The sequence below is a fragment of the Sorex araneus genome, chromosome X, assembly GCF_027595985.1.
Source record: "Sorex araneus isolate mSorAra2 chromosome X, mSorAra2.pri, whole genome shotgun sequence".
NCBI lineage: Eukaryota > Metazoa > Chordata > Mammalia > Eulipotyphla > Soricidae > Sorex > Sorex araneus.
Window position 1 is genome coordinate 366,734,893 of NC_073313.1, and position 26,403 is coordinate 366,761,295.

General features: G+C 46.2%; 1 protein-coding gene across 1 annotated transcript in view; it reads right to left on the bottom strand.

Moving 5' to 3' along the window:
• XDH (xanthine dehydrogenase) overlaps window positions 1-26,403 on the bottom strand; it is a 171,660-nt gene that overhangs the window by 87,766 nt on the left and 57,491 nt on the right. Inside the window, exons 32-37 of the mRNA XM_055121366.1 lie at window positions 25,404-25,518; window positions 24,097-24,162; window positions 20,945-21,133; window positions 18,455-18,631; window positions 16,944-16,988; window positions 10,036-10,058 (exon numbers count right to left, since the gene is read on the bottom strand). Of these exons, the coding sequence (XP_054977341.1) occupies window positions 10,036-10,058; window positions 16,944-16,988; window positions 18,455-18,631; window positions 20,945-21,133; window positions 24,097-24,162; window positions 25,404-25,518 (615 nt within the window). The remainder of the gene's footprint in view (window positions 1-10,035; window positions 10,059-16,943; window positions 16,989-18,454; window positions 18,632-20,944; window positions 21,134-24,096; window positions 24,163-25,403; window positions 25,519-26,403) is intronic.

A 26,403-nucleotide genomic window follows, 5' to 3' on the forward strand; every position in this document is an offset into this window, starting at 1 on the left:
CAATAGCTTAATCACTTCTTATGATTTTGTTCTTTCAAACGTTCCTTCTAACTTTTCTTAAGAAAACATGCCCAGGAATCAGAGAGATATTTTTTTGGGTAGGATGATTGTCTTGCAATGGTTGACCTGGGCTCCATCCCCATGACCCACTCCTGAGCCTTTCCAGGAGTGCAGACCTAGGAGTCCACTGCATGTGGCCTAAAAGCAAAATAAAACCCCAGAACATGCCCTCGAGCAGGGAGGCATGCTAATTCATATTTTTTGCAGCACTCAGCTGGGCTTTGGGGAAATGCGGGATCCATAAAGTCAAATGTTTCAGAGGGGTCAGTCTATGCCTTGTTCAGAAGTCATTGTGGTGACTGAAAAGTCTGTGCACTCCTATAATTTATAGTCCCAGAGTCAGTGAGATTAAAACAGCCATGGCCTGAGTTTAAAATCTACTATGTCCTATAAATTTAATTAGATGGATGACAGCTTCCTGTTTTAAAGTACACTATAAAATATCTCGGGGCATTGCATACAGTACTGCTAAGTAACAATTGGAGAAACTCTAGTTTCAACTAAAAGTAAATAATATGCAATGTACACAAGATGATGTAATATGATGTAAAAATATTTGAAAACCATTCCCCCAAGTAGATAATAATTCATAACCAAATCCCTAAACTTTGATAAGAAGGAAACAGAGACTAATTTTGCCCTCTGATTAAAGCTAGGACCAAGTAAGTCCCTGCTACTAAGAGCTAGAGGCAAAAATGCAAGTCAGCTACAAGCCAGCATTAAAACAAGCCATTGTCAATACAAGTACATGGGCAAGTTCATAATGCTGGTCTTGTGGGTTCACAAAGGATAGACCACCAGAGCCAAATTAAAAATTGGGAGGGATCTTTACTTACCTCCGTTAGCAGACTGTCTGCCTTAGCAAGGGAAGCAGCTCCACAGAGGAAGCACTGGCCTTTCATTAGGAAGAACATATCCTGCTACATGAGCACTTTCATAAGCATTTTCATATTTTTTGAACCCCAAACTCACAACATGGTGCTCAACAGGTTCATGCAAGCACAGTAAAACAAGCATTATTACAGAAGCAAAAAAAAAAAAAACAGTTACAGCAGGAGTACATGAATCACTCATCTTGAACCATATTCCTTTAGTACCCTACCCCTTGATCATGACAGGATTTGGGGCCCTTGTGGGAAGTTCAGTGTACTTATGGAATGACATAGTTAAATCAGTTTTAAAAAATAAGCTTCTAAAAAACTAAACGTGTAGATCCCTTTTAGTCTCCCCTTTGTATTGGTAATAGTAATTTGATTTTTTTAAAACCATAAAACATGCCCTGGCTTCTAGAGATCCGGCCAATAGCTCAGAAATCTGTACTCTTACAGTGTCCTGACACTAGACACCTGCCCATTTTTACAGACTCCAAGCTGGAAGAGGAAGTGTCCACAGTAAACACTGGAACAGGTGCAAAAGAAGAATATTGAAGAGGAAACCTCAGTTCACCATTGCTAGTGAGAGAGGAACCCAAAGTTTGCTCATGCAAGATGTTCCATCTCATCCCCATTGACCCAACACACACTTCATCCCCAGGGTCCTGTCTTAATGTTCCACAAATTCCTCAGTAGCATAAAACTCTGCCCTGGAGCTTGGGCTCACAGGGAACCCACAATGTCTGGGGCATGCGGCCACAAAGACAGACCAGTTAGACCCTCTATAACTTCCCTAAACTCCCTGTAACATTAGACTATTGACAAGAAATGCAAAGATCCCAATTTTCATTTAAAAGGGTATACAGTTCACAGTCCCTAAGGTACATTGAAGAAAAGGATAGTAAAACCCTCCAGGACATTGAAGCTAAAAGTATCTTCAAAGATGAAATGCCACTGACCAAGCAAGTAGAAGCAGAGATGAACAAATGGGACTATCTTAAACTAAGAAGCTTCTGCATCTCAAAAGAAAAAGTGACCAGAATACAAAGACAATCAACAGAATGGGAAAGGATCACCCAATGCCCTTCTGTTACAACGTTTTACAAAGTTAATATCAAGGTTATACAAGGCACTGGTTGGACCCTACAAGAAAAAAATATCCAACTGTATCAGAAAATGGGGCGATGAAATGAACAGAAACTATCTCAAAGAATAAGTTTGAACTGCCAAAAGGCACATGAAAAAATGCTCTTCATCACTAATCATTAGAGAGATGCAAATCAAAACAACAATGAGATATCATCTCACACCATAGAGACTGGAACACATCCAAAAGAACAAAAACAACTGGTGTTGGTGTGGATGTGGGAAGAAAGGGACTCCTTCACTATTGGTGGGAAAGGTGACTGGTCCAGCCTTTTTGGAAAACAATATGGACGTTTCTCAAAAAAACTAGAACTTGAGCTCCCATTTGACCCAGCAATATGACGTCTGGGAATATACCCTGGGGACTCAAAAACACACAGCACATAAGCCATCTGCACTCATAAATTCATTGCAGCACTATTTACCATAGGCAGAATCAGGAAACAACCTAAGTGCCCAAGAACAGATGAATGGATAAAGAAACTATGGCACATCTATACAATAGAATACTATGAAACTGTAAGAATAAATGAAGTCATGAACTTTGCCTTAAAATGTATGGACATGGAGAGTATCATGGTGAGTGAAATGAGTCAGAAGAAAATGGACAGTTATAAGGATATTCACCCAATACCCATCTGACAAGGGGCTGATATCAAGGGTATATAAGGCACTGGTTGAACTCTACAAGAAGAAAACATCCAGCCCCTTCAGAAAATGGGCGAAGAAATAAACAGAAAGTTTCTCAAGGAAGAAATACAAATGGCCAGAAGGCACATGAAAAAATGCTCTTCATCACTAATCATCAGGGAAATGCAGATCAAAACAACTATGAGATACCATCTCACACCACAGAGACTGGCACACATCCCAAAGAACATAAGCAACTGATGTTGGTGTGGATGCGGGGAGAAAGGGACTTTCCTACACTGCTGGTGGGAATGCCGACTGGTTCAACCCTTCTGAAAAACAATATGGTCGCTCCTCAAAAAATTATAAATTGAGCTCCCATTTGACCCAGCAATACCACTTCTGAGAATATATCCCAGAGAGGCAAAAAGGTATAGTAGAAATAACATCTGCACTTTTATGTTCATCGCAGCACAGTTTACAATAGCCAAAATCTGGAATAAACTTGAGTACCCAAGAACAGATGACTGGTTAAAGAAAACACCCAAGAATAGCAGAAATAAGTACCAGATTTGCTCCATGGCTTGGAAGCCGGCCTCCCATGCTGGCGGAAAAGGCAATTCAGAGAGAGAAGGGGACACCAAGTAAAATGTGGTGGAAGGACCCACTCGGGATGGCAGAGGCATGCTCAAAGCAGAGTATAGACTGAACATGATGGCCACCCAATAACTCCATTGCTAACCACAACACCCAAAAGGAGAGAGAGAATGGGGGGAATGTCCTGCCACAGAGGTGGGGTTGGGGGGGAATGGAGTGGGGGGGTGGGAGGGATGATGGGGTCATAAGTGAAGAATGGACACTGGTGGAGGGATGGGCACTCAAGCTGTGTATGACTGAAACACAAGCATGAGAATATGTAAATCTGTATCTGTACCCTCACGGTAATTCATTAATAAAAATAATCATAAAATAAAAAATAAAAGGAAATGGACAGTTATAGAATGACTGCATTCATTTGTGGTATATAAATATATATACATATGTATAGTGAAGAATAATATCCATGGCCCAAGTAAAGAGGAGTTAGGGGGACTGGTCAATGGTTGGATCTAACCACAAGCATGTATGGGGCTGAGGGTAGGTAAGATAGAGAAGAGACTGATGTAACAATAATAGTTGGAATGACCATGCTGGGCAAGATCTGAGGGTTAAAACTAAGTAAGCGATATTCTTGATAATCTTTCAGTAACAATATTGCAAACCACAATGCCCAAAAGGAGAGAGACAGAGAGAGAGAGAGAGAGAGAGAGAGAGAGAGAGAGAGAGAGAGGAGAAAAGCTCCTACCAAATACCAAAGAGGCAGGAAAGGGGTGGGGGTTGGGGGGCCGTGGGAGGGATCCTGGGGATACTGGTGCTGGGAAATATACACAGGTGGAGGTATGGTGTTGGCATACCAAATGACTGAAATTCAATCATGAATGACTTTGTAATGCTCTAAAAATAATAATAATAAAAGATTTTTGAAGATGTTGGAAAACTACAAGAAAAATTAAGTAAAAACAAAAGGGTCTATAGGAAAACCCTTTACCTGTAACTCCCTTGCATCCTTGCATTTGCCAATTGATCAGAAAATCCCTTACCTTTCACTTAGTCCTATACTAAGTTCCTCCCCACTTGAGTTCTTGTTTTTTCTTTTGAAAGGCTGCAAGAATTAACATCGGGGAGCCCATATTAGCCACGGTCCCACATTATAACGATTTGATGCTAAGCAGGCAAATCGGACAGGATATCCCGGTTTATCTATAACCCAGCTAACACAGACACTGGCATGATTCTGGGGAAGCAGAAGAATAAGTGAAGGTGCAGGACCATAGAAGGAGAAGCAGCCGGCTATAGCCTAGAAAGGGGATAGAAAGTCGAAATTGGGTAATTGAGTAAGCAGGTGAGGGCAGCAAGGAAGGGATAAGACAATCAAGAAAAAAAAAACACAACCCTAAGGTCCTGTGAGGGAGCCAACCCAAGTAAGACAGGAAGGTCCAAACCCAAGTAAAGGGATAGAAGGGGATGCTTGCAGGGAGAAGGGGTTGCCCTCTGTGCAGGGCACCCTGGTCATCAGTACATGTGCTTGGCGTGAATCAACAATTTCTTTGCTGGTATTTTCACTTTATTTCATTCCTCAGATCATGGACCCTAACACTTCCTCTTTCACTTCACAACAAACTCTTCTACTTTCCAACTCTGAGTTTAGCACCATTTTTATTCAATGTTTTTGTTCATAAAATCATTGAAGAGCCTGGGAATCATGAGGGAATAGAGACATGTCCGCACAGCTCCCGCATCAGTGTGGACTGCACCATAACCTACCTGCTGTCAGGAAAGCCCCAGGAGCTGTCTGCCCCTAGCTACAGCTTTTCAAGAGTATTACCATCCCTCATCCCCTCACAGCGGTCTTGAATTGCTCCCTCCTGCCACTTGGAAATTATCCCAATTCCTGTTGGGTATCCTAAGGAAAAAGATGGCTTTTCTCTCCCTCCCTCTTAACATCCGTAGACCATCCCACCTGGGACCAAGTTTAGTATGCTGAACAAATCAGCCTCTCCATAAGAATTTTATTCATTGAGTTCTCCAGGGATAAAAGGTATCATTAAGCCTCTTTTTAACAAGCCCTTCCTAATGACAGAAGTGAAAGTAGGGCTGTGGTAGGACTGTCTAAACTATGATATCCAGGTGCCTGTGCTCTTGTCTATACACAATGCTCATGAAGCCATACTCATGAGCAAACATGTCCAACACTTGGCTTCATTTTGGCATAAGCTTTGCTAAAATCTAAGCACTAAAAACTAGTTTAAGAATTTATAAACAAACATAAAACAAGAAGGGACCAGTGATGTGAATCTAGAAAGAATGTGACACTTTCCAGTATCATGGAAATGAGCAAGTCGGACCGGTTGAGTCCCAGGAAAACGTGCACACACTGAGACCTGATTTGTCTTCCCTGTGACAGCACTTTCTGTTCGCTGTCTTCACAGAAGACAGTTGTCCAGCAGTACTTGAATAAATGGAGTCAGAATGACAAAGGGGAATACTACTGCTACTAAATATCAGTTCAACAGAGCAAAGGCAAAAGGATCATAGGTATGGTTTAACAAGAAAGATGGTGAAGACAGGTTTCTTTCCCCAAGGCCATGCAAAATCATCAGAAAACCTGAAAATAAGGGGTGGAGCACCAACACTGAGCCTCATAGTCCGTGATGACATTGTCTTACCTCCCTCAGGGAGCCAGCAGGGTTGAACAAGATCTGAGTCAGTATCTCAGGCAACTCCCTGAGAGGCGCTCCAACCATCCCCAGCAACTGCCACTGGGAGTTGTTTAACTGTCCCTGGGAGCCCTATGGGGGAGGGGGAGGGAAACGTCCATATGGAACTGGGATTTACCCCTCAGCTCTTCTACTGACAAGCCATATGCTAGACAGCTGGCCACCTCCCTGGGGATGTTCCTGTCAGTAATCATAGTCAGGAAGAGTTGGGTGCCCAGAAGGACCAAATTCAGGACATTGTTAGTCCTCCTTAGGTTCCTGCTCACCCCTTTGTAGCCTTGAGTTTGGCATGGATACCTGCACATCATCAAAGGTGGTCAGACTGTGGATGCCCCTAGGTACACGGCTCTTTGTGCTCCTTATGTCCCTTTCCCTCTCTGCTGCACCTCTTTGTGCTCCTTATGTCCCTTTCCCTCTCTGCTGCACCTCTTTGTGCTCCTTATGTCCCTTTCCTTCTCTGCTGCATATACACACATTTGCATATGACCAAAGAGTTACTGACAAGGAGATCCAGTGGATTCAATGACAAGCTTGGCCTGAGTGTCCCTTCTCTGGAAAGGAGTTCCTCCTGAGGCCAGCAGGAGGCTGAGTCTTTGACCTTAGACAGAAGGCCACTCATTGTTTCATGTTTATTTGGTGGCTTCAGAGAAGCAGGTAGACAATGCATGCAGGGGACTCTTCCACAGGTTGCCTGCAAGGAAATTGAAGAGTTTCAGCCCCCACTCACCAAAAGCTATTTTCTGCCAGGAAGGTTTATCAAACTGACTGTTAGTCAGAAGCTTTCTAAGGTGCATCTGGTGCAGTTTGTACCTGAAATTGAGCAATTCCTAATCATCAACAATCAAATATTAGAATCAACTTTCCTTCCTCTTCTATCCTCGGATACCCTGCTCTCAGGTCACTGGGTTCATTGATGACTGATCCCTATTGGACTTAATCCTCTGAATAAAGAAGAGAACCAAAATGGCTGAAATCAGCCAGATGGAGAATATCTGGGAAAAGCTCTTGATTCTCCTCCCAGCTCAGTGCTCCCCTAGCCTGTGAGAAAACACCTTGTGCTGACAACATGCTGATTGCTTGGGGGAACACAGGGTGCAATAGGCCTGAATCTGAGTTCCTCAGGAGAGCTCACAGTTGATGTTCCAGGCTGTGTCGCGGTATAAAGAACTCACACTGTAAAGAACAAGATGACTCCCGGTGTAGTTTTGACATCAGCTTCACAGGCCTGGTAAGTCATAAGGTCTGTAACACGCAAGTGCTCGCCACAGACTTTTGTCAGTCCTAGATTTCCCCCAGGCGCTCCCCAGGTGACCCAGGTGGGTAGAGAGGGAAGCATCTACTTTCTGCTTGAGGTTGCCATCGCTCCCTTCCCCCACTTCACACACAAAAATACCTGTCCACATATACCAGTGTAACAATGCAGTAACACGGAACTATTCAGAAAAAAACTACAAAATTTTTGAATCATAGTTTTTAATACTGAACTGGGAAGAAATAGAATGAACAGAACAGTCACAAGTCCAGAAATAAAAACGGTAATCAAAAATCTCCCAACTGTGAATGCCAACACATCCAGCCTTCTTGGGAAACAATATGGGCATTCCTTAAAAAACTAAAACTTGGGCTTCCATGTGACCCCGCAATACCACTTCTGGGAATATATCCTCAGGGTGCAAAAAAGCACAGGAGAAATGACATCTGCACCTCTATGTTCATTGCAGCACTGTTCACAATAGCCATAATCTGGAAACAACCCAAGTGCCCAAGAACAGACGACTTGTTAAAGAAACTTTGGTACATCTATGCAATGGAATACTATGTAGCTGTTAGGAAAGATGAAGACATGAAATTTGCTTATAGTTGGATGGTCATGGAGAGTATCATGCTAAGAGGATGAAATGAGTCAGAAAGAGAGGGACAGACATAGAATGACTGCACTCATTTGTGTAATAATATAACATAATATGAGACAGACACCCAAGGACAGTAGACACAAGGACCAGGAATATCGCTCCATAGTTGGAACCTGCCTCATGAGCTGGGGGAGAAGGCAGCTGGAATAGAGAAAGGATCACTAAGTCAATGATGGCTGGAGGGATTGTTCGGAATGGGAGATGTGTGCTTAAAGTAGATAAAGGATCAAACATGATGGCCTCTCAGAATCTGTATTGCAAACCATTATGCTCCAAAGTAGAGAGAGAGTATTGGAGAAATTGTCTGCCATAGAGGCAGGGGGTGGGATGGCATGGCGGGTGGGGATACTGGGGACTTTGGTGGTGGAGTATGTGCACTGCTGGAAGGATGGGTGTTGGATCATTGTATGACTGAAACTCGAACATGAAAGTTTTGTCACTGTATCTCATGGTGAAATCAATACTAAATGAAAAGAAAATTCCCAGGATAAGATGGCCTTACCAGTGAATTCTATAAAACTTTTTTTAAAAAAAGTCCAACTCGGGCTCTTCCCACAAACTGAGGAGGAATACTTCACTTCTGAACACACTCAGTAAAGGCAATATGCTTAGCACGTGTGGGATTCTGAGTTTGATCCCTGGCACTACAAGGCCCCCTGAGCCCACGGAGAGTGGCCCTGACGGTGGCTACCTTCAGGCTTTGTCCTGATGACCTCGGCACAACGCTGCCTGAGCACTGCAGGTCATGTGAGCTGAGCCCTATAGCCAGCGACCCTAGGTCCCCCGTTACTAGGAGACATGACCCTTAGGAAAATGGTATCAATCCGATAATTTATAAAAAGCATTTGAGAAGATTCTGCTTCATTTATGATGATGATTCGTGGCCCCTGAAGTATTGTCAGGATTGGCCCCAATAACCAATAAGCAGCACCACCACAACTTGTGTCCAGAAACTAAATTGTCTGGCTGCACAGCTGAGCTAGTATGGCCAGGAGTGAAACGGAGCACTGTTGGGAAGACCGTGGCAAAAGTAAATAATACTGTGGGATATATTCTCTTGGAACACTACTCTGCCAGTTAAATATAGATGACATTCTGCCTTTGGGGACAAAACAGATAGAAGTTAAGGTAATTATGCTAAATAAAATAAGCAAAGGAATGAAAGACAATTGGCAAATGGTTTTCTCATGTGGGCTATAAGGAACCTAACATTCTAAGGGTGGCTTTCCTGTTTTAGCAAAAGCCAAAGAAAGCAGGTTACCATCGTCATTCAGATGTGTTTATCCATCATAATAGCAATAGTAGCAACAGCAGTAGTATTAGCAACAGGAATAGTTGAAGTAACAATGGAAGCAGTAAGAGTAACAACCACTTTTTTGTAGAGAGAGAAAAGTCACTGGGAGAGTCCAGAACATGTCTCAGGCCACAAAGCCCTGGGATCGAGATTTGACATTGACACCCTGCGCCCCACACCTGATGCCCTGTCTCCCAATCCCCCCGCCCCGCCCCCTCCCCCCCACTTCTCACCTATCCCAGCAACTTCCCCTTCCCAGCTGTCACTGTGCTCAGCCTTCAGCATTCCTGAACTCTGGGGGGGGGGGGGGGGCGGCGCGGGGGATTAAGTGGATTAAGTGGAGATTAAGTGTCCTTCTCTCAGGGGCCAGAGTGATAGCACAGCCGGTAGGGCGTTTGCCTTGCACGCGGCCGACCCGGGTTCAATCCCCGGCATCCCATATGGTCCCCCAAGCACGCCAGGAGTAATTCCTGAGTGCAAAGCCAGGAGTAACCCCTGAGCATCGCTGGGTGTGACCCAAAAAAAGCAAAAAAAAAGAAAGAAAGAAAGAAAGAAATTAAGTGTCCTTCTCTCAGATACAGCACAAGCATCTCCCTAGGGGAAACTGAGGCCATCCTGGCCACCAGCAGGAATGGCCCTGGTCAGTCTCTGAGCAGGGGCGCCAGAGAAGAAGCAGCAGCCCCAGGAGGGAAATACACAGCCACAATGACCCACGTCCACAGTCTGTGGGCTGTCACTCTTCCTGCCACGTTTAGGTTCCTCTGTTCCCACGACAAGCCCGCCACGGGTTTTACTGTGCTCACCTTTGAGAGGCAGCGGTTTCCAACTGCCGAAGAGAAAAAGATCATGTCAATAGAAGCTTTCTTGAGACAACTAGAGCAACAAAGTGTAGCACATTCTAGAAAAAAAAAAAGAAAGAAAAAAAACTAGCACCACACAGTCCCCTTCATATATCCTTCCAGGGTGATGAGCACCAGAACAGAGCTACTTGGTACTTAGAACCCCAGGGACTAGGTGGGAATCGCAGGTGGACCACAGCTGAAGGTCTTTAACTTGGCCTCTGCTTTCTCAGCACTAGTCTATGGAAATAAAATCGTGAACCAAGTGAAAGCACCCCCGTAGCAGCTGCCTGCCACAGGGTTCAGTCTCCTGCCCCCGTCTCTGTCAGGGAACCAAACGAAGCTGGAAATCTAGATGCGACTTGTTACCTTCCCACCATTCAAATTCACCCAGTTCCTTGCAGCTTTGAGGAGCATCGTGTGAACTGAGTGAGCATCCGGAGACCCCTTTCACACTTGGGTACGCTGGATGCTGAGTTGGAAGATTGATAGAAAATAAGGAGAAATAAGCCAGCATTACAAACCTGTATTTGCTGATGTATTTTCCTATACCTCAGCCAGGCTGAGTCACAGGCCATCACTGAGATACAACTTAAAAACATGTTACACTTCTGAGATCTTGAAATAGGACAGACTGAATGTCCCCTGTATAAAATAAACCTTACAGCCCTGATATGCATCAAGGAATCCTCACCAACACCCGCATAGTGGAGAAAGGCGCTTATCCTGACACCGCCATGTGCGTTACAATTATCAGCTCAATTAGCACTTATTACCATTAGTAACTGAGGACAAAGGGGTAAAAACACTTTGCAGAGACAGGCTCCCTCCACTTCTTCATTTAGCTTTGTTCTCTGGTATTTGCTATTAATGTGTCCTAAGAGAACACGTGCTAGAGCAAGAAAGCACTCTGTTTCAGATCTTATCAACAATCAGCAATGTTCTTTTAGAGAAAGACACAGGCTGTGAGTCAAATCCTTTAGGAAGGTCAGTCTTTGCCGGCTGGAAAGGCACCGTCGTGACTGAGAAAGCCGAATGCTTGCTATTGTCAACAAATCCACAAGAGGGTGCTCGATTCCAGCCTCAGAGTCCCTTAGTCTATTGTGAGTATTGTGATTAAGAGAAGAGGCCTTAGAAGGGTATTTTCTAAAGTAGAATTTATAACCTATTATTATCCCGTGGATTTAATTTTGTGAGTTTTTAATTTTCCCACCTTTTAAAAGTTTTTGAAAGTTTCAGTATAAAATACCTAAGGGCACTGCATTTAGCAAGGGTAGCATTTGGAAAAAGTTTTGTTTCAGCAACATGTAAATGATATGTAATGCATGCTGGGTAAAGTACTAAGCTTTTGTTTTCACTATGATTTATAGGAAAAATAGTTGGGAACTATTCCCTCGGAGGGTAATAGATAATATGCACAAAGAAATCTCTACATTTTGAGAGAAAGAAACAAGTTGTCTTTCCCTCAGGTAAAAGATGAAGCTAGGCCAAACTCCCTGATGCTAAGAACTATAGCTACTGTCTCAGCTCAACTCCAGCCTGAGAGAAAGACAAGGACAAGGCAAAGTTCTCAATGGTTGTGAATGAAAAATTAATTAAATTTGCTTTTCTTTCAAAGTTTAAAAGCTAGATGCATGAAAACATCTGCTTAGGGCTTGGGTTTATCTTCTGAGAAAAGAGGCCTTTAGGGAGAGTAGTGATCTGTGTTTAGTAGTATTTAACTGCCTACCTGCTTCTTGTGCGATTCAGATGTGATAATGGCATTTGGAATGTGAACTTAACCATCTGTAAATCAAGATAGGAAATTTGCGTGGTAACCAAAATCTTGGTCACAGATATTGTCATAAATCTATTAATACTCTTGTTTAACATTTGCGGAACAGGGTGTGTTTCTCTCAATATAACCCGCACGGCACCCTTCGGTTGTCTGCCATGAACTGCAGCTCTTTCAGAAATACTACCAACCTCTGCCATGACATGACGGACTTCAAACATTCTCCTTCTTCATGGGAATCTTCCTAATGACCATACCTTCCTTTTCTGGCCTTATTCACATCTTCCCGAAACCCCCCCCCCCCAATAGAGGACCAAGCCTTGTGTCCTGATAACCGTGGACCCCCCACAAATCTTCCTTCATTGGCTGAGACTTGCTGTTGTGGTGTAACTAAGCATGTGTTTTCCGAGATCCTGCCCAGCCCTCAGAGGACAATTTAAATTTATATCCCTAAACTATTCAGGAGCTCCAGCAGTCTGAGGTCTTGCCTGGACACAGCACAGAGGCATGCACACACACACACACACACACACACACACACACACACACACATACACACACAGGAGAAAACATTGTCCAACCTGAGCATATTTAGCACCCTTTGGGCTTAAGTTTTGCTGCAGTCAAGACATTGTCAAGTCAAGATAAGTTTAACTAAGAAGCAAAAACAGGGACTGGAGCAATAGTACAGCAGACAGGGGTGCTCACTTGCCTATCCCTTCAGTGAATGAAAAATGGAAGGTGCTTAAATATTTGATAAGATGCCAGCCCCTGAGGTTGCCACACCAAATACCGGCAGAGGAGAGCTTGACTGACCAGTGTTTCAAGAACACAGGGAGGTGGTGTTGCACTGGCACCCAAGGTCCTAATGTCAGAGCAGTTCAGAATATAAAGTGGAAATCACTTTTTTAAATGGGGAGTGAGGTGTCAAAGCTATAGGACAGCCGGTATGGTGCTTGCCTTGCACGCGGCTGGCCTGACACCCCATATGATCCCAAGCACTGCCAGGAGTAATTCCTGAGTGTAGAGTCAGGAGTATCTCCTGAGCATCGCTGAGTGTGTCCCAAAAACAAGAACAAAACCAAAAATAAACCTGAGCCGGGTTCGATCCTTGGCACCCGATATGGTCACCCAACCCCCACCAGGAGTTATCCCAGAAGTAAACCACTGAGTTTGGACAAAAAAAAAAAATAGGAGAGAATATAGAAAGAAGAAGCAAAAAATATAAACTAAATTTAAAAAAAATTATTGTACATCTAGAAAAAGACACATTTTCAATATTACTGTCTTTCAATATTACTGGATCACCAGGAGTGATCCCAGAAGTAAACCACTGGGTTTGAATTAAAAAAAAAAGGAGAGAATAAACAAAGAAGAAGCAAAAACATAAATCAAATTAAAAAAACAATTATTGTACATCTAGAAAATGACACATTTCTAATATTACTGTCTTTTTAATTAAAAGAGAAGGAGGAAGGGGAAATCCCAGAAATAATTATATTCACTGACACCCGGCCTACAGAGGCCGATCACAGCAGATATGCACTACACATTGGATAAGTAAGATCAACGTGAAAAGAAAACAAAGATGAGACTACTGCCTCTCCCATTCTCCCGCACCAGATTCACTGAGCTCCTTTCCATTTCTTCAAACAGGTCATCTTCTCTTTTCACCTTGAAGTTTTGACACATGTCACTCCCTCTGATTCAGAACTCTCAGTCCATGCCAATCTCCATCTACCACTTGACATGCAACTCCTCCTTGATTCAGTTCTTCTCTGGCCCAGTCAAGGTCAGATCCAGACTCATGTTCCCATGGGTTTCTGGGATTTTCCTCTGACACTCAGCACACTTGTCAATGCTGATTTGGCCAGGGACTCTGGGAGAACAAGCACCAAATGCTGTGTCCCCAGCACAGAGTCTGACTTCAGCAGGGCCCCAACAATTTCTGCAGGGATGAAAGTTCCCAGACTAATTCCAGTCTCTTCCCTGGGACCCTCAGTAACAAGAGAAAACCCCTTCCTGGAACTGGAGAGATGATACAGTGGGTAGGATGCTTGCCTTGCATGTGGCCAACCTGGGTTCAACCCCACGTGGTCCCTCAAGCACCGCCAAGAGTGATCCCTGAGTGCAGAGCCAGAAGTAAGCCCTGAGCATCAACAAGTGTGGCCCAAAAAAGAAAAAAACAAAGAGAAACCTGTGCTTCATGGTAGATTAACTCCTTCTGCTGCTGCAGGTCCTTTACATAACCTCCTTTCTCTCTTCAAGGATCAAAAACTGGTCAATTACAGTGAATTCTCTCACTATAAAAGGTGTGGCTGTGACTCATCTCTGCACCTCACTACCCTGTAGCTAACCTCTGCGAGCTCTGTGCACAGCAAGACTATGCTAGATCTCACCACGTGACCATCACCACGGAGAATCACCATGCGCTGTGTTTCTTTCCAAAAGTTGATTTACAATCTTTATTTGAAAAGCTTCACTGAATGGTCCCACCCCATTATTTTACAACAATAAATGACATGAAATTCATAACAATTAGGTACTGAAATATGGTATGTTCCAAGAACCAACTTTTGGGTCCAAGAGCAGTGTATTTGGCCCTCAGCTGCTCCTAAGACTCCAGCATCACAAAATATTGGAAAAGAAACATGCTATTGTAGTCAGAGCAATAGTACAAGAGGTAGGTCTCTTTTTTTTTATTTACAAAGTCCCTTTTATTTTATTTTTTAATTTTTTTTTACAAACTCCTGTGTTTTCATTTCAGTCATACAATGATCATTTACCCATCCCTCCACCAGTTCCTATTCTCCTCCACCAATGTTCCCAATATCCCTCCCACCACCCCCACCCCACCCCCCACCTCACCACCCCGCTTCTGTGGCAGGGCATTCCCTTTTGTTCTCTCTCCTTTGGGGTGTTCTAATTTGCAATAGAGGTATTGAGTGGCCACCATGTTTGGTCTATAGTCTACTTTCAGCATGCATCTTTTCAACATGGATGGGTTCTCCCAACATCCTCTACTTGGTGTTCCCTTCTGTATCTCAGCTGCCTTTTCCCCCAGCATGTGAGGCTGAGTTCCAAGCCATAGAGCAGACCTCCTGGTCCTTATCTCCACTGCTCTTAGGTGTTAGTCTCCCATGATGTTACTTTATATTCCACAGATAAATGCGATCTTTCTATGTCTGTCTCTCTCTTTCTGACTCATTTCACTTAACATGATACTTTCCAGGTTGATCCACTTATATGCAAATTTCATGACTTCATCTTTTCTAACAGTTGCATAGTATTCCATTGTGTAGATGTACTAAAGTTTCTTTAACCAGTCATCTGTTTGGGGGCAGTCCAGATTTTTCCAGATTTTGGCTATTGTAAACAGTGCTACAATGAACATATAAATGCAGATGTCACTTCTACTATACCTTTTGCCTTTCTGGGATATATTTCCAGGAGTGGTATACAAAAGGTAGGTCTCTTGCCTTGCACCCAGTCAATATGTGTTTGATCCCAGGCATCCCATATGGTCCCTCAGCCTACCAGGAGTAATTCCTGAGTGCACAGCCAGAAGTAATCCCTGAGCATCTCATGGTCCAAAAACCAAAAAAAGAGACAGAAGGAAAAAATGAAAAAAGGGAAGGAAGGAAGGAAGGAAGGAAGGAAGGAAGGAAGGAAGGAAGGAAGGAAGGAAGGAAGGAAGGAAGGAAGGAAGGAAGGAGGGAGGGAGGGAGGGAGGGAGGGAGGGAGGGAGGGAGGGAGGGAGGGAGGGAAGGAGGGAGAGAGAGAGGAAGGGAGGTTGGAAGGGAAAGAAGGGATGGAGAGAAGGAGGAGGTATGTGTTGAAATAAAGCAGAAAATTACAGATCTATAAATTATGGAGGATGAATCAACCAAGAAAAGCCAAAAGGACCTAAAGGTCAATTAAGGTCAAATAGTTTGTGAAAGGGAACCCTCAGTTGAATACGTGCCAATCAGAGACTTTCTCAGGATTTCCTCTTATGACTTCTACAAAATCTGCTCTGCTTTCAGAGATCTTTGACATCTACTGAAATGCAGTTATCTATGTCTGGTTTTAGGTTTGGAAAAATCATGGGCTGAAGAAACGTGGGGGCCAAGGGCCCAGGCATTCTCCTGTTGTCTGCACCAACCCTGAGAACTGAGAACTGAGCAGAGTTCATGAAGCCCAGTTAGCACAGCCAAGAAGAGAGATGCATTCTTGAGAACTACAGATCTTTTATATAGCCGGCGTTTTCAGTTAGATACAGCCAGAAAAGGAGTAAGAGACTGTTCCAGCTCAACCCTCTCATCTTATGATAAAGTATAGGGTAGAGAAAGCCATTTAAAGTCACATGGATAGTTAGCGATGTAGCTGGAGTGAAACCCCAGCTCTTTCTTCTCTGCCTGAGACTGTTCTAGATGGAGATGACTCTGCCTCCAAATGAAGGTTTTAACATCAATTTTTTTAAGTGCATCAGGTGGAGAGAGGAAAAAATCTAGTACAATGAGGCTGGTTGGCTTAGGTGGTAGAGAAACTTACTTTACACAGTTAACAAAATAGACTCCTATCAACTTGATTTGTTTCATTCTTTATTCTCTCCAAAGATGCAAAGGTGGCTGGAGGGTTGACTCTCCCCACTCCCCCAGACGACCCATCCATGCCCTTGACAGTACAAATGTAGGCCAGGGGTGAGTGAGTTAGAGGGGAAGATACTCTAGGGAAGGTGCATAGATTGAGACTGTGGTGGCAGGTTCTGGAGAACTGCAGGAATCTTCTTTGAAGGACAAGTACATGGAATTACTCAAGCTGTCTGCGCAGCACTTCCTAAATCAACTTCAGATACTTGATTAATATAGGCACGAATTGGACCTCTGTCTGCACGTTAGCCACTCGGGCCTACCCGTTGGAATTTGCTTATCATCGTGTTTGCAAATCATATTATCAATCATCATCCCCAATGCATGCAGTGTTCTTCCCAGTTCATCCTGAGGGGTCACAGTGCCATCATCCGCTGCTGATGCATGTTCCTCTCCCAGCAGATGCTCTGTGCAGCCAACACCCCAGGAAGGCACCAGTAGTTCCATCAGGAGCTGCCTCTTCAGACCCTCCGAGACCAGGGCTGGTGGTTTTCTGACACCGCGGTGATGCACTAGGAAGGAACAACAGATAGTTCACTCTGGGTTCTCCCCAGCACCCTCTCAGCTGGAGCCACCTCCACCCAGGAGGCATGCTCCCGGGGTAGCATGGGGCTCTTTTCTATGTAGCTCAGGCAGGATCTGGGGATCACCACGGTCATGGTCCTTCTCTGGGAGCCCTTGCAGCCTTGCAAAGCCCAACATATTTGGAGACCCCGCAGCTCCAGCACGCCCACTGAGGGGAGTCTAAGTGCCTGGTGTGTGTGGTAATGTAGCAAAGGGGCTCAGATTAAACCCCGACTTCTGAGCTGAACAGATAACACAGGGGTCAAGGCACTTGCCTTGCACATGGCAGACCCCAGTTCAATCCCCTGCACTGCCTTTGGTCCTCTGAGCACTATCAGGAGTGATCCCTGAGCACCACCATGGCCCAAACACCAATTGAATAAAATAATCTTCTTGCTTTGGATCCCGGGTCTGTGGGTAGAGCAGCAGGTAGTGCATAAGATCATCTTCAGTTTGCAGAGTCAGCTGAACAAGCTCCCCCGAGTCAGGTGACAGCCTCCACTCAGAATGGGGTTTCGGTAACTGTCAGCAGGCAGTGCAGGAGGCGTTCAGAACTGCACCACTTTGGATTCTCAACCCAAAGCTCACCTGGTGGACAGCCCTACAGCGGAGACCTGTTTGTTCCCGTCTCAGGGCCTGGGGTCTGGATGGCACATTCATTTGCCTCGAGGTTCCTGAGGGGGGAGGAGCGTAAACCTCCCTATCCCTGAAACACTCACTTGGCCTCTAACTCTGAAAGGTCTCCCAGGTTCCTATCAACACCCAGGAGTGTCAAGAGACCCAGCTTGGCCCAGAAAAGACCTGCTCTACCGGCTCAGCTGAGCTGTCTGTTGCAAAAGGCAGCTGGGATCCTGTGTGCATGAAGTGCCCAACTTGTGAGGCTGATGAGAGAGGACGTCCCAGCAGGGACAGAGATGTCTATCTGGGCAGGTTCTTATCTTGGCTGGGGCTGTCCACTCCCAGCACCACAAGGGTCTTCTGGAACCAGAATAGTCAGCTGAGAAGCCCTAGGGCAATCACAGTCGTCGCACCGGCCCCCATCAGCTCTCTCCTGCTGCTCCCCTGTCCTTTCCCTGTCCCCTCACACCGTTTCTCCTACAGAGCAAAGTCCCAGAATGCCAGCACAGGACACCCACGATTAGGCTCTGCTGGAGTTTCATCCATCGAATATTGGATCCAGCACAGCCATCGGCCCTCCGTGCTCGGGGGCCTCCGAGTTCGGGCAGGCTCTGCTTACTCTCCTGTAGACGAGGGAGAGTAACTACACGTAGAACAAGAGGGGCTGGGAACACTGCCCACAGGCTCCCAGGGAACCCAGCCCCAAAGACTCCTGCAGCAGTGAACCCTGCGCCCTGCTTCCCCGGGCCCCGGGCCCCACCCTTGGGCCACCCAGAACAGAAGACAAAGACGCTACCAGGTCCGTGAACTTGTCCTTGCAGGCATTCCGAATTTTCTCTGGCGTGGCAGGGCTGTCAAGCTGGAAAAGCTCACTGGCGTGACAGTCCATGTGCTGAGCTCGGGCCGCGCGGATGGCGTCCTTGATGGCGAAGAAGATGGACGAAGCCAGGAAGAGGGGCGGCTCCCCAACAGCCTGAAGGGACAGCGAAGGACAGGGTGAGGCATGGGACACTCCCGCCGGCAAGAATCAAGTAAATGACCCAACCTCCTTTAACTCGTTTTTTCCTTTTAAACTCAAGAACTAAACAAAAGGGCCAGAGCAATAGTTCAGCAGGTAGGGTGCTTGCCTCGTGGCTGACCTGGGTTCAAGTCCCCATACCCCATATAGTCACCCAAGTGTACCAGGGTGATCCCTGAATGTAGACCCAGGAATAAGCTCTGAGCACCACCAGCTGTCACAAAAATCAGTCACTGCCACTGTCATCCCATTGCTCATTGATTTGTTCAAGCGGGCACCAGTAACGTCACCATTGTGAGACTTGTTGTTACTGTTTTTGGCATATCGAATACGCCACAGGTAGCTTGCCAGGCTCTGCCATTAGGGCGGGATACTTTCGGTAGCTTGTTGGGCTCTCTTAGAGGGATGGAGGAATCAAACCCAGGTCGGCTGCGTGCAAGGCAAAAGCCCTACCTGCTGTGCTATCGCTCCAGTCCAAATAAATAAATAAATAAATAAATAAATGTGATTGTAGTTGTGGTAATATGGTTACAATAGTGTCAGCATTTATCGTTTTGATGTGCAAACCAACGGCACCCTCACCACCATCGAAATGCCAAAGATTCCAACCCAGGTTTGATTCCTGGCATCCCATATAGTCCCCGAGTACCACCAAGACTAATTCCTGAGTGCAGTGCCAGGCGTAACCCAGTACCCGAAACCCCTGAGCATCGCTGGGTGTGACCCAGAAAGCCAAAAACCAAAAAGCCCAAGATTCTCTATCACTGTTTTATTTATATATATATGTATATATATATATATTTGCAATATTACCAATAGTACTGGTTTATATTCACCAGAGAATCAGGATCTCTCCACCACTATCCCAAGATCCCTTCCTCCCTACATCCTCTCAGCACCTCAGATCACAGTTCTATTGACTGAAAATATATGGTTCTATTGGGCTGTACTATAGCATAAATCTGTCTTATATTGTGGCTCCCTCTGTATGCCGCCTTATAACATAAACACAGAGGGGGCAACTGTGCTCAGCTCCCCTCCGAGAGGCACCAACCGAGTCTGCAGAGGTAAGACCCAATTTTTATTCAAAGAAGTCTGAAAGAGGTTGGGTCTCGTTTACTAAAATACCACGCTCAGGGCCGGGGAGAGAGCAGAGGGTAGGCCACCTGCTTGGCACCCCATATGGCTTCCCCAGGCCCTGCCAGGAGTGATCCCTGAGCACAGAGCCAGGAGCAAGCCCTGAGCACAGCTGGGTGTGGTCCAGAAACCAAAATAAATGAATTAATTAATTAAATACCAAGCTCAGGCAAATATTTTTTTTTTCTCAGTCTCTCCTCTTAATGACCCTCTGTTTGGACATGTCAGGTATGAATTCACTTTTCAGGCCGGTAGCAGAAAGTGCTGTAACTTCAGAAGGTGTAGCTCGTTTCTGACCTCTCTGTTTCAGGGAAAGGGTTTCTATATTGTCATTTGACTTTTTGGGGTTTCACAGTGCAACTTTTTTTCTGGTCACGTCTTTCCGGTAGGGGGCTTGCAAGTTCATATTAAATAATATTAACAGTTCAATTCAACGGTGGGATTTGGGGGACAAAGACTTCTGACATGAGCTGAACCAGTTCTTCCCGGTTCTAAGCACAGAGGCACCTGCCACTCCCGCATTCACGAGCCTCAGCGCCACGCAGGACCGTCTGCCGAGACCTACGGGGGGGGGGGGGGGGGGGAACGCTTTCGGCTGAAACTCGTTAGATCGCCCAGAGCGTAGATGAGAGACCCACTAACTCAGGATGGCAGTGAGGCAGGACCCTGTCCGGAACCCACTCAACCCCGGCTCCTTGGAGGTGCACCCCAGCACCCGCATTTCCTCTGGGCCCTGATTCCCGGGCATGATTTCAGGCTCACCCAGCCCTAAGCTGTGGTGTGGAAGGGATGACAGCAGGTGCCCAGAGGCTGCCGGTCCTCGGTGATGCCGACTCTCGGGACCAGGGGCCCGTCTCTAGGACCGGGCAACCCTGGGGACCCAGAGATGGTCGGGATGTGACTAATCAGGACAGAGTAAGGGGCGCCTCTGAAAGCACCCCCGGAGAGCAGGCTCGACCTCACGGAGGGGGCGGGGGGAGTGTCATCCTCAGTCCAGTCACCAGCTCCTGGCTGGACAACCCGCTCCTCTCTTCCAGGTGCACCCCTAAAGGCCCCATTGCCACTAGTCAGTCCCCTCAGCATCAGCCTGGCCTCCCTCGTGCAGAGCATGGACCCGGTGAGGGACGGTACCTTGGAGGCATAGATGGCCTTCTTGTTGGGGCAGTCCCGGAGCAGGGACACCCGGAACTCCGTGGGGATGCTGCCAAAGGCAGGGATCTTGTAGGTGCCGGGGCCACGGGTGTGCAGGGACCCTTCCGGGGAGTAGTGCAGCTCCTCCAGGGTGAAGAGGCCAAGGCCCTGGACAAACGCCCCCTCCACCTGCGGGACACAGAGACATCCTGCTTGCCCTGCCCTCCTTTCCCACGGAGAGCCGCTGGAAATAGCCCCTTCTCCCCTTGCCCTCCAGAACAGAGACATGAAGCCACTGGGTGGGAGTCAGTGCCAGGCGCACCAGCCAAGCAGGGGGGCTGTGCGGTGACCGCACCTTAGCTGGGCCGTGGGAACTGCTCCTACCATGTTGCCTCGGCGACCCCAGGTGGAGGAGAGAGACTGAGTGCCTGCCTGTGTGCTGAGGGGGGCCAGACACTTCTGAACGGCCCCACGAAAGAGGAGGGCCAGCATGGAGGGGGAGTCCGAGCCTTTACCTCCCTGCAGGCCTCCCTTTGAGAGGCAGGGTCCCCTCCCCACGGTGGCAGAGCCCACTTTTCAGGGACTGCCAGCCCCAGGGTTACCATGCCCCTCTGCCAGTCTCCCTGCTCAGAACCGGGAGAAGGCACGCATTCAGGGAAGCCCTCGCACTGGTCACCTCTGTGCCCCCCGCTCCTGCCCAGCCTGGAGCCCCCCAAAAGTCTATTCAATGGCTCCCTTTCTGCCAGATGCTACCCCCTGCCCAGCTTCACAAAACCTCCCTCTTTGCTGGACCAAATACACTCCTATTTCCATTAGACTCATCCCTTCACGCCTGCTGTGTCTTTTGCCCCCCACTCCCCTCTCTCACCCCTACTCCAGGGAGCATTTACTCCAAAAGTGCAGTAGCTGCCCCCCCAGGTGAGAGAGGAATTATGGGATGAAGCGTGTGACCTGAGGCCCCACTGCTGGACAGTGATCCAGACTCAGCCATCTTTCACTCTGTGTGCCTTCCCACTGTGTGCCCACATGTGCCACACATGTTTGTGCATATGTGGACAGATGCACGCACATGTGCCCTGCAATGTGTGTGGTTGTGCCTATGTGCGTTGCTGTTCATGTGTGCATTTCTGTATGCTTGTGTGATCATGGGCACATGTGTTGTACACATGTGCCACTGTGGGGGTAGAATATGTGGGCGTGTACATATTGTGTGGGCACGTTCACCCCTGATGTCTCCTGCTCATCACCTTATTCTGGGAAGTCTGAGTGCCTGTATAAAAATAAAAAGAAAAGGCGCGGGCGAGGGAGGGACGCCTCACCGCACCGAGCCAGGCACAGGGCCTAGGGCAGCAGCTGTCTCTCCCGCCACCCGAGTTCGGTAGCCTCCAGCCACTTCCCCCACCCCGGGGAGGTTGATGGCGAAGATGTGACAGGCGAAGGAAGGACCGGAGCCATGATGGTTGGTCTCACTTGCAGTTTATTCCAATCTTCTCTCTATACACTCTCCGTCCTCTCTACACTTTTCCGCCCCTATACACTTTCCACCCCTCACCTTCTCTCCGAACCCCTTTTATTGATCATGGCCCTTCCACAGGGCGCAATTCATTGACGTCACCAAAGGCACCAAAAGATCTTACAGGAAGAACATTGGGGCAACATAATTCTCTTGTATCTGCAGGCCCTTAATCTAGGCCCCCCCCCCAAAGAAGATACAAAACCAAAATGGAAGCCGAAGCCTCCATTGGGCTGAAAGCACTCGGATTTACATCCCAAAGACCAGGCTGGGCTGCAGCAAGAAATCTACATGTCAATTACAAACTAGACAGCACCTGAAATTTACATTCCAAAGACTAGGCTGGGCCAGAGCCTGAAATCTACAAAGTCAAATCAATTCTGGCTAGCACCTTAGATCCGGGTCAAAGATCAGCTAGGTTTCTGTGTCAAAAGGTTTCTGTAACAAAACTCCAGAAGGCAGCTGGAAAAGGGGAAATATTCCAACAAGTGCCCTTTACAAGTCAGTTTTCAAACACTTGTCTTCCGCCCGGAGAGGCAGATGGAGCCTCACTTACCTACATCCCACTCTCAGGGAGGCATGTCTGATACCAGGCCCCACTGAAAATCCACATTGAATCTGACTGGTGGCCCTAGGGGGCCTGGGGCAGCTGTGTCAGGGTTATCCACTGTATAATCACCAGGTGCTAGGAAATCCCATGGCTCTCTCTCTTGCTGCCTGCATTCAGTGGTCTCAGGCCACTTCCCCACCCAGGACGCTCTCTCTCTCTGTCTCTGTCTCTCTCTGTCTCTCTCTCATCTCTCTCCCACTTTCCACACTGGGGGTAATCACCATACCCAAACAGTAGCACAATCAACATATGAAAGCCCTTCTTCCGCTCAAAACACCACTTGGGGGTGTTTCTCCTCTCCTTAGTCCAATAACTTAATTAACATCTTAATTCTACTTCTTAATATTCGTTATTTTGTATGGACACAGTAAGAGATGCATTACACTTGAAGGGTGACTCTCCTGGGGGCATCTCACTATAGATCTCAGACTACAGTGCTCAGGCCAAATCAATCTTTCCTAACCCTATTCCAGCTGTTTTTGGATCATGACAGAATTTGTCCATGACCATGCTCTTTACTTGTAGTTTAGTATTAATCATAATGCTTTGGCCTGGCCCATTTCGATGCCAGGGTAGCTCACAGCTTGCCCTGGGTCCATCCAGTCCCTCATTATGACCCTGCTTCTGGGGTGCTAGGAAGTGAGGGAAACTGAGGCTTAAGTCAAGAAAACATGCCCAGGGGTGAATATTATTCAGAGTCAATTAACTCCCAAATTAAAAAAAAAATCATATCATTAAATGTCTTCCTGTGTCTATACAAAAAAGGACACTGCTCTGAATTAACTATGCAAAAGACTTAAGGAGAAGAGAAAAGCAATGTTTACAAGCTAACAGAGTATGCCTAGGAGACAAAGGTGATTGACCAGTTGGGGAAGCAGAACACAAAGAAAGAGGTTACAAATAAACACAGAGGAATGGGAGCACTGTGATGGGAGTAACACAATAAAGCTAAGCTCCCTGTGGCAAGGCAGAAAGGACAAACCAGTGTTATCCTACAATCCGCACCGCCTTGAGCCCCGAGAGCCTTACCTGTCCAATGTCGATGGCAGGGTTCAGGCTGGAGCCCACGTCCATCACAATGTCTGTGCGAAGGTTCTAAGGGGGTCAAAGGCATAAGCATCTTTGAGAGGCGAGAAGGGTGTGGGGTGGCAGCTAGATCTTGGGGCTTGAGACTCCCTAGTGCCCGATCAGGAGGGGGTGCTCTGCTGTCCCCACTGCCATGGTCACTGCGGAGGTTTGCGTTCTAAACATCTGGAGCTGGGGACAGAGATACTACAGACGGGAGGGCATTTGTCTTGCCCTTGCCCATGAGCTCATGATGGGTCTTACAAATTTTCTTTAATGACTGGAGAAAAACCAGAGGAGGAGTATGTGGTGATGTGAACATGATATGAAATTGACTTGCAGCCAACATATACCTCATGCTCAGTCTCTGGTCTCTGTGGTTTTTATTCCCCCTACTAAGAGGGCTGAGCTGAGTCATGGAGTTAGAGTCTCTGTGGTCCAGAAAGCTTGAAGAGTGTCTCTCTATTCTTGTTAGGAAGTTGGCAGAGCCCTAATATAAAACACTATTTTTTTTCTTTCTTAATTGAGTCACCATGAGATACACAGTTAAAGCTGTTCATGATCGGGTTTCATTCATACAGTGATCCAACACACATCCCTCCACCAGTGTCCATTTCTAACCACTAATGTCCCCAGTTTCCCTCCTACCACACCCTGTCCCCCAGCCTGCTTCTATGGCTCTACAGCAGGAACTTCTTTCATTTCCTTCTTTCCTGTCCTGTCTGTCTGTCTCTCTCTCCCTCTTCCCCCCGCCCCTTCTGGGCACTATGGTCTGCAGCACAGATACTGAGCGGTTATCATGTTTGTTCCTTTACCTACTTTCAGCACACAGTTCCTACCCAGAGTGATCATTTCCAACTATCTTTATCATAGTGGTCCCTTCTCTATCCCACCTGCCTCCTCCCCAGCATTTGAAGCAGGCTTCCAACCATGGACTAATTCTTCTGGCCCTTGTCTCTACTATCCTTGGGTATTAGTCTTATATTACGTTTTTGTTTTATATTCCACAAATAAGTGCAATCATTCTATGTCTGTCCTTCTCCTTCTGACTCATTTCACTCACCATGATTCTATGTCCATCCACTTATAAGTGAATTTCATGATTTCATTTTTCCCAAATGCTACATAGTATTTCTATTGTGTAGATGTACCATAGTTCAAGACACTATTTTCCCCACCAGAAACTCTGTGTCAACCAGCTATTGGTATTTCAATATAGCTGTTTCTCTTTTCTTCTTCCCCCTGAGAGGTAAGTTGTGCGAGCGTCTTACCTTATGATCCCCTGTCAGGCAGTCAATCTCTACTTCAGAGCAAGCCACCCCATAGCTGAAGTAGTGGAAGGGATTTCCGGAGTTAGTCTCAAAGCTGTAGCCCAGGTTGGGTGTTCTGGGGAGAAAAGGGAAAATGTTATGCTACTATTATGATGAACACTTCCTTCAGGCCCCTCACAAGAGGTTCTCCCTCCAAAATCTTGAAACACTAAAGATTTTATTGCTCAGTGTCTTAACCAACATAGTATCTCTCCAGCTCTTTGGTCTCTGGCCTCATTTGCCTTTCAATTTTCCCTGACAGAACCCCACAGAACCTTCTGAGAAAATTTGTACTCATTTGCGATTGTGTAACTCAAATACCTTTCATAGCCTGTGGGACATTGGCAACTCATGGGTTTTGCCCCAACAAATACAGTTGCATAGCTTCATATAATCACACAAAACTTTGTAAACCAAACTGAGCCATTTTCCACCCTCATCAATCTGCAGATGATTGGCTCTGACGTCATTTCCCAGAGATAGCTAAAGATTCCTGTGGATAATCAACCAATACCTTGTGGCTTATAAAGCAGATGAATGGGACCCCCAACTCTCCCTACTGCTACTGGACTTTCAAATTATAGAAAAGTCAGTTTTGTAAATCTCACTATAAATTCTGTTCAATAATAAGACCTTGAGCCCTAAGTCCTTTGGATAGAAAGACTCTAGTAGTGCAAAGTAACACAGCTGGGTAACTAAGAAATTGGAACCTCAAATATCAATATAAATGGCTGATAATTTTCTTTTTCTGTTGTAAGTAGGAAAGCAGATTCAGAGAGAGCCCTTAATTTTCCCAAGTGAAATGTTAAACTTTAAGACCAGAACCAGAAGGCAAGTCTTTAGATATGTCAAATTTTGCTTCTGTTCCATGGAACAAAAGGAGCAGAACTAGTGGAGCATCCCATGGTCCTTAGAACTAGTGGAGCAATCCTGTTTTTTCAAGTATCTTTTAAATGATAAG